Source organism: Arabidopsis lyrata (genome assembly GCF_000004255.2).
Source record: "Arabidopsis lyrata subsp. lyrata unplaced genomic scaffold ARALYscaffold_3, whole genome shotgun sequence".
Lineage (NCBI taxonomy): Eukaryota > Viridiplantae > Streptophyta > Magnoliopsida > Brassicales > Brassicaceae > Arabidopsis > Arabidopsis lyrata.
Genome location: NW_003302553.1, coordinates 13,411,772 through 13,420,962, shown reverse-complemented (window position 1 = coordinate 13,420,962; position 9,191 = coordinate 13,411,772). Strand labels below are relative to the sequence as shown.

The 9,191-nt window shown below is 33.8% G+C and overlaps 1 protein-coding gene across 1 annotated transcript; it reads left to right on the top strand.

Annotated features, from left to right (window-relative positions):
* The first annotated feature begins 5,458 nt into the window (after positions 1-5,458).
* Positions 5,459-6,922, top strand: LOC9319711. Its single transcript, XM_021033313.1, is given in 5 exon segments — positions 5,459-5,608; positions 5,611-5,661; positions 5,892-5,935; positions 5,938-5,960; positions 6,150-6,922. Coding segments are annotated over 5 exon segments (762 nt in total). The 5' UTR covers positions 5,459-5,541; the 3' UTR covers positions 6,727-6,922.
* Positions 6,923-9,191: the final 2,269 nt, after the last annotated feature.

The window sequence follows — 9,191 nt, the reverse complement described above, 5'->3', positions numbered from 1 at the left end:
ATCGAAAGATCAATTCTCCACTAATCCAACAAACTAAACAACTTATAATTGAAGAAGAAGAGGATGAAATTGTTCTCCGAAGAAAGAAGAAGCTCGTGTTTAGTGGTTGGGCTTTAACCCAATAAACAAATTAGAAGGACCCAAATTGAGTCCGTAATGACAATGGCCAGAAGCATGAAGCACTTTTGCGTTGGTTTATAACGTCGGTTTAGTAACTTTGTTTTTAAACAAGTTTACGTCATTTTCTTAACTGTCGTTAACTAAATGACTTTACATTGTAGATTTCTTGTAGTGACAGTGTGACACTGACACATAATTATGTCACTTAGAAAAGTTTAAAGTTTAATAATTAAAACGAGTATTCATTTTTTAATCAATTCATCTCTATGTCGGTTAAATTTTTACGTGTGATTCAATACCTTTTTGATACAAGTGATATTAAACAGTTTTTTTTTTAAATAAAATTATAGAGGATATTAATTGATATCAGACACTATAATGTGTACAAAAAAGTATTTATACCTGACTGCATATTCACATTTAAAAATGATAAACTAACATAAAAATTTGAGTATTTTTCTAAATACTCGTAAGTTTAAGATGGTTTAATATAGGAATCCAAAAAAATGTTTAAGATGGTCATGGTCCCCAACTTCTAAGATTGGGCCATATTCGTAGATAAACAACATTCCTTTCGAGACCATTAACTAAAGTTTAGTTGATAAAATAAAAAAGCGTTGGTTAATCAAAAGATTAGTTGGATAAGTATAATTAATCAGATTCATAATTTCAAGGTTTGTTGTAGCCTATATTGCAAACAATAGGCAACCTACTATAGGTTTGCATCTGGCCGACATGTGGCACCCTCTTTTATGTAGGAATTTCAGTTTTCTTCCTTTTCATTTTCATATGCTTATCACAATTATTTATAAGAAATTGATTTGTTCTTTTTAATGTATTTTTCACTCAATAGTGTTTATTTGCATCTGGACTACATGTAGTTTAGTTGATGGGAAGTTTATTCTAACATCAAGTCATTTACCTATACTCACCAAAACTCTTGCAAAGATGATGTTCTCTAATAAACAAGTCACACAAGATTAATCGTCTAGTGGATCACACAAAACTTATCATAAAATAATTTCATATCCATGATCTATTTCTCTGCCATTAGATACTTAGCTAGTTCTGTGAACCTATTTGTATATAAATATAGATATGTAGATTTTTTTTGAATCTATGTTGCATATTTGGTTTGGTCTGCTTGGCATACATATTTATTGAAAACATTGGTAGTAAAATTATAAAATCATCCTAAACCAAAGAGGCAAAGAACTAAGGGAATTTTGCCAAATGTGCCACATTTTGGGAAAATCTTAGCAAATGTACCACATTTGAAATGGATTTAGCATTCTTGGACGATTTTGCCCTTCTCTGTGCGTCAGGTATGTGTTAGGGGAAGGAGCTACAGTAGACGCCGGTTGGGAAACGGGGACAACTTTGTGTCAGAGAAGGACAACTTTGTCTGAAAGACAACTTTGTGTCAGAGAAGAATGACAAGACATTGCATTAAATGCAGTTTACATTTACCATGGACAATAATTATGAAATAGAGTGAATGATGTCCCCCAAGAATAAGTCCAGATCTCTTGATTGTCCATCGCCAGATGATGTGGTTTTACCAGCCAGAGATCTGGATTTACTCGGGGACAACTTCTCTTGATTGTCCATCGCTAGATGATGTGGTTTTACCAGCCAGAGATCTGAATTTACTCGGAGACAACTTGATCTTTATTTTATTCCGCCAGAGAGCCGAAGACGAAGATCTGGATTTACTCGGAGACAACTTTGTTTTACCAGCCAGAGGGAAAAAAAAAGGTTCAATAATCCGGGTAAGTGAGGACAATATTGTTCGACTAATCTGTGGACCAAAATAGATGCCGAGAAATCTAAATAAAATTCAAAACCCTTAAACGAGAACAATTGGTAGACAAAATGTGGGATTCATGATAATAAAACAAAATGATGAATCGGGGACAAGATCTAAACGCAACAGAGAATTCCCATTCGGGGACAAGATCTGGACAACAGTAGAGAATGTTTATATGAAAAAAGTTTTGTCGTGAATGAGAGAAAGAACTAGACAAAGAGAGAGATAAAATGAAAGTGAAAGAAATAAATAAAGAAAATAAAAATGTAACAACAAATAAAGAAAGAGAAAATTGTAGTTACCAATGTAGAAAAATAAAGGAAGGCAGAAAAGTCAGAGGGGCACATCAACTACAGGTTTTGGTCTCTCATGTTGGAGGGTAAAATGGTCTTTACCAACAGCAATTGTGGTACAAGAGAAAAATGAGTATATGAAGTGGTAGAACCAAAAATGTTTCGGTGAAATGTGGTATAGCAGCTAATTTTCTCAAGAACTAAATATATTTACGAAACAAAAACAGACTTTTTATAATATGTTGTAAATGAATCAGCCAAATATACATTTAAATTAAGAGAAAGACAGAGACAAAGAACAAACTAATGAAATTAAACAAACTTTTTTCTTCGAAAAAATAGTAGATTTTTTTTAAGAAGAGGAAAAAAAACACTAGTAGAAACGAAGATAGAAGCACACTTCACTAAACGCCTAGTACCAATTTATAAAATTTTCATTTTATCTATTGCACTATTTGCTATATGTTCTCAACTATGTGTTTTCAACCTTTTTATCATTTTCTTTTCACCTTTTTTTTTCTTCTGCTCAACTACAATATCTCATTACCATCAAATTTAAATTCACATGGATTTTTGCCCAACTAAACATTGGAGAGTGAAAACGTTTTTGGATCAATCTCCCAATCGATTCCTCTAATACGGAGAATGTTTTGTTTTCCGGCTAACCTTCGACATTTTTTGGTTTTTATTATTCTATTTTAATTTTTTCTTGTACCTCATATTTTATATTCTTTGGTTTCTATTCTTCTACTAAAAACTTTTCTTGTACTTCAGTCTCTAGTTTCAGAGGTTTATCATGAAATATCATGGTCGGACGGTGAGTAAACAAAAAATAAGTTTTTTTTCTTGGATTTTTATTAATGGTAATAAATAATAAAATTAATTTAAATTTAAATTAAATAAATTAACAGAAATTAACTGTTCCATCTTTTTTAATGGCGGTGCAAACAAAATAGCTAGTTTAAAAGTTTAAAGTGTTAAGTAAAATTATCTTGATGGTTTATAGTGAAATTTTTTCGAGTTTCAAAATGCTACCCGGTGACAGGGTTAAAAATGTGATTTTACCCAGTAAAATACAATTTGGAATCTCAATTCACAAATGCAACTTTGAATACAAATTACTATTCCATCAACCATTTCATTTTCTTCTTGGTAGACAAACATGCACTACTTTAACTTCCGCAAAAGAACTCGCCAAGTCGCCATGAAATGGATGTCTTGAAGGAGCGGTCGAAGGTATGGCCAATCTTCTCACTTGGTGATCATAGATACAAACAAGCTCCTTATAATCTGTCTCAAATATGACCCGTACTGAAACCTAGAGATGATCAACATGGCCCATCTCAGTGCCTCTATGTCTGTCTCAATCACTGTTGTTACTTACCCTCGGAATTGCTGTTGCCCATCCATTATACTTTCCCATCATGATTTCTAAGTACCACATTGGTTACCTTCTCTCGACCAAGCACCATCAGAATTGCATTTTGATTGCTCGAGTAATTACCAAATACACTTAACCGTAAGGTAGTATATACGGGGTCGATCCACAAGGACCAAAGATACTCTAAGGATTTCCGAGACTCGTTCTTAGCTAAAGCGAATAGTTGTTTTGTTTGGGTTTTCAGATTGTAAAATAAAAATGCAAATAAATTAAACGATTTAACTTTCAAGATTTAAAGACATTGGGTCATAGGGTATTTCAGAGATCAATGATCAATGGAAACATGAGACAAAGAATTCAACAACTAAGAACCGTTCTTGAACATGAACACAACTAGACTATTTCTCTTTCAAGACATTAATCACTAAATTCGACTATTCGATTACTAAACTTTCGCATGTAATTTCCTAGTCAAATTCACATTATCAAACAAGTTCATTAAGTTCACAATGCGTCCTAACGTCAACTTTCGTTGGCTAGAAATACATTGATCAATTCACATTCTTTCAGGCAATCCATCGAACACTTTTGATGCATAGAAAAAACCTCTAATCTACAACCGGGTGATCAATCCTATTCTAGCATTAAGAACATGTGAATAAAAGAACCTAGAGAATGAGAACCCTAATAACAATCAATCCATTAATCCATTGAATCTCCTAATTAGAACCCTAAACCCAATTGGAGAACTACTCACACATAGCAATAGAAACAAGACAAATAGATTGAAAGAAAAGCATAATTAAATTGATAAATAAAGAACAAGGGTTTAGAAATCTTCTCCAAAGTGTCAAAGAGTATGAATCTCTAGAATCCCAAAAAGCTTCCAAAGAGAAGTCTCAAGAGTTGCAGAGAAAGAAGCGTCAATGAGAAAATTAGGTCTCCGGGTTTTTATACCCAATTCCAGAAAATAAGAAATAAAACTGGTTAAGGAAAACCAAACTGGGCGTCTGGGGTTGGATCGATCGATCCGGTGGGTGGATCGATCGATCCCGCATCACTGGAAACTGATTCTCGTCCGTCAGGGTAATGGGATCGATCAATCCACAAGTAGATCGATCGATCTGGATCTTCTGGTCTCCAACTCCGCAACTGCTTCAAATGCTCGCCAGAATGACCTGTCTTCACTAATTCGAGTATAACTCTTGAATTCACCGTTAGATTTCCCTAAAACCACTTGGAAAATCAAGCGAACATCTTCATCTAGTTTGTGTCAAAAATTCAGAAAGATCTAACGGTGGAAAGTCTTCCATATGAGGTCAAACGTCTGACACGTCCAAACAAAACTGCATTTCCAAATGTGTGTTTATATCCCAAAACAGCTCGTTTTCCTCCAAAGAAACTTAAAACCTGTAGAGACTCGATAAAGGACTAAAAGACTCTTAAAGCACACTTTGACTCTATAAAATATATGATCTAGGAAAGAAAACAAAGACTCAAAACCGATAAAAACACAACACATCACATTTGACCCAATTTGAAGGAGCTAGGGAGCTGCCATCTTGCCCTGTTCATTTCCACTCCTCTAAGCCCTGTTCATTTCCACTCCTCTAAGCCCTGTTTATTTACTTCTTACTTTGATATATGTACAAAATGGAAATGGACGTTCTAATAATATAGTAAAGTATACATACATATTAAACTTATGGATATGTATTATGGCAAGTATCTGTAATTTGTTTCATATTCGAAAAATAATATATTGTACTATATTTTTATTGCTTCGAAACATTAAAGAATTCAAAAGTTTGAACAAAACAAAACGAAACAACGGATAATTTGACCACCCTGATATTAATAAGTATTGTTATCGCATTATCTTTGGTTTATAAACTTTCTATAATTGTATAATCTTAAAGTAAGTAAGATGACGCCCGATGGTGGCACATGGCTAACCAACTCTCTATGCCTTGGAGAGTGTACAAAGTTCAAAGCTCAAGGGTTTTGGCCTTTGAAGTCTCCAAGAGAATCAATTTCAGATGCCCAAATTATTAATTGTTTTGGTGCATAAATATTTTTGTTATAATATGATGTAATATTGAAGTTAAGTAAAAAGATGATGATGTAACTTATTGCTATCAAATAGTGTAGATCACTCTTTCTAAGAAATATCATCAAAGAATGTTCTAAGATTTGATGCATTACTTTTCAATAACTATGCACGTAATACATTAGAGTAAAACTATTTTAAATGATACTATAATTAGTGAGAATCGGGATTAGTGAGTGCAGCTTGGAGCTGTTGTTGCTCCTCAAATCTCGAAGCAAATTAAAACAAACAATGGACTGGTTTCTGGTTTTCTATTTTCATTAATATAATCAAATCTTGCAATTACCTAGGGTGGTATTACTATTAATAGCCTTTCTATTTTGATGATATTCCTAAATAGAGTTACAAAGCACTTTCCTATTAAGAGTCCAAACACTAGTACTTAAGTTCTTACATCAACCCACTTAGTTTTTTTAGGTTCTGTCTTTTTTCTAGGGTTTGATCATATTATTTGAGAGTTGAAATGAATCTTGAGAAGAAAATAGAAGAAGAGTACTTCTTGATGAGTTTGGCTTCAATTTTGTTGAAGAGGCCTTTTTTATGGGTCTCTCTCCATGCCCCTCCACTTCTTCATATCTTTGGCCTTCGTTTCTTACACCTCCTCCTTACTTCTGCTGCTTTGTTCTTCTCCTCTTTCTTCTTCCCAATCTCACGTACTCATTCTTCACTCCAACCATCAAAACAAGATCAAGATCAAGAACGAGACTATATTGCCACTGAAGATATTACCGGGAAATCCGAGGATAACCTTGAGACTACCAATGAAGAGGATGATGATGGCGCAATACCCGATGATGAGAGTCTCATAGAGTTGTCTTTACCGAGTGGTCACTATGTTGGTCACCACTACACTAGTAACAAGAACAATCTCTGTCTCCACAACAAGGTTCAAGATTTCCCGCTCTTTGACCTATTAACTGAGTTAAATGATTTTATCGAAGAAGATAATCTCATTGAAATCGATATCTCCATCGGATCCATTAAGTATTCAAGGTTTGAGATCAAAGCTTGATGTATTTACATCCAAATGCTTTTCTTCTTCTTTTTTTTGTGCACAATATCCGGTGCTTTGCAAAGAAGATCTGTCTTCCTAATCTGTATCTACAATTGTATACCTAATCTGTCTTCCTTTTTTTTCCCCCATATATGTTGGGGATTTCGTATAATTATTATCTGAATAAAACTCAGATGGCAAATTAATTTTAGTACTTTTTGCACTTCATTGTGCTCTCTGGTTTCTATAATGTTGTTAGGTTAAAGAATTATGCCTTTGTTATAATAATAATTATCTCTACTACGTAAATCTAATACAATGTCTCCACCAAACTTACTAAGCAGCACAAGATTTCTCTTTCATTTGCCGCTAGAAATAAGATTGATTCATTTGTGTTAGGAAGTCCATGATAATACGCGCGATGGACTTCCCTATACGATACATTATAGATGTAAATATTATCAAGTTTTCAATCTAAGTAATTAGTCAGTAATTTCATCAGGTTAAGTCCATTTGACTCCGTCTTCCCCACCGAAATTCGACTCCACAAGTCGCGTTACCCCGCGTAGTAGGGATTGGTTATAGATCGGGCCTTGTCAATCCAAAGATGTCAAAAAAAAAAAAAAAATTAGTCACTGCTCAAAATTTCCATTGTGTGTTTAAAGATTGGACAGTTCAGAGTTAATTTCCATTGCTATACGAATATATAGCAAGCAATATAATTTTGGAAATTATTAATGTGAAATAGTTTTCTTACAATATAATTGTAATTCATAAAACATGTTATTGATAGTTGGATTACTAATTTTACTAGGATCGGACCCGCGGCCCACCGCGGAAGAATATTGGTTTACATACGTTGCGTTTAATATTGTGTGTGTTTTTAGTAGAACGAATCGTATAGTATACTTATAAATATTCATAATAACGAATCGTAGAGAAAATATAAAATTGTTTATAAATATACCTAGGCCTGGGCAAAAAACCCGGACCCGAAAACCCAAACCGAAACCGACTCGAAAAAACCGGTTCGGGGCGGGTACGGGTATTAGCTATTTACCCTATTGGGTCTTGTATTGTCGTACCCGTGGGTATAGGGTAAAACCCGATCTGAACCCGATACCCGAACGGGTACCCGATTACCCGAAATTACATATAAATTTTAAATATATCTAATATTTGAGTTAAATATATTTATATCCAAATATCCGAGAGTAATTACCAAAAAAGAAATACATTTATATTTAAATACTTAAGACTAAATATATTTATACATGAGATATTTGTAAGTTTTTCGGATGTTTGGATAAAATTTTGGTTATTCGAGTAAAATTTTGGGTTAAAATTCGGATATTAGGATAAAATTTTGGATAAAAATCGGATATTCGAGTAAAAATTTCGGGTATTTGGGCAAACTTTCGGGTATTAGGGTAAAATTTTGGGTATTTGGGTATAATCGGGTATAATTTACCCGAACCCGACGGGTACCCGATTTTTTCGGGTATTTAGCGGTTCTGAAATTTTAAACCCGAACCGACCCGAACCCGATTGGACCCGAACCGAAACCGAGCCGATATTTTAGATTTACCCTATTGGGTCCTAAACTTCTCTACCCGAAGGATCCGAACCCGATCGGGTTTTACCCGAACCCGACCCGCGTACCCGATTGCCCAGCCCTAAATATACCCATCGTATTAATTATGATTTACAAAATAGAATTATGTGTTTTAAAATTCTAAAATTAGACTATTAATGGGAATTAGAGCAGTCAAAATAGATCAAAAACCGCGGGTCGAGCCCACATCATCTCACTATGGGGCAGATTTGGGAAAATATATTAAATCCGCAAATAAGCGGGCCACATGGATTAATTCGCAGTGGGTCATAGGTTTAATCGGTTTTCATCCGCGGGTTGGCGGATCAGCCCGCATATTAGTATTTATTGATATAATTATAATTTATTCAACATGTGGTAATTTATACAAACTTTTAATAGTATTTTGATTTATTTATTTTAGTAGTATTTGATTTTATTTCGATTTTTCATTATTAATTCGAATATATATTCCAAAAAAATTTCAAAGATCCGATTTCAGAATTTCGGGTCAATTTTCTGATTTTAACCCGACCCATTTTCATTTGTACTTCTCTTTTAATAGTATAGATATAAGGTATATATTGAAAACAACGAGTAACTCAGTTATTTCATCAGGTTACTCCACACTTTCTTTTGCTGGTGATTTACCAATGATAGATATTCATTTACATTTTATAGATATCTAGCAACCAAAAACAGATCCATATAGTTACAATAAAATTATCGGTCTAAACACTAAAGATAACATTTTCATATTGTTGACTGATGAGCTATATATGAACTGTGTGAAATTTTTTAAATTCCAACCAGATCACGTGATCTACAACGTTTTCGTGCATTGCATGTTTATGATTCTCTTTGGTTCTCCATGGTTTATAAGTCTAAA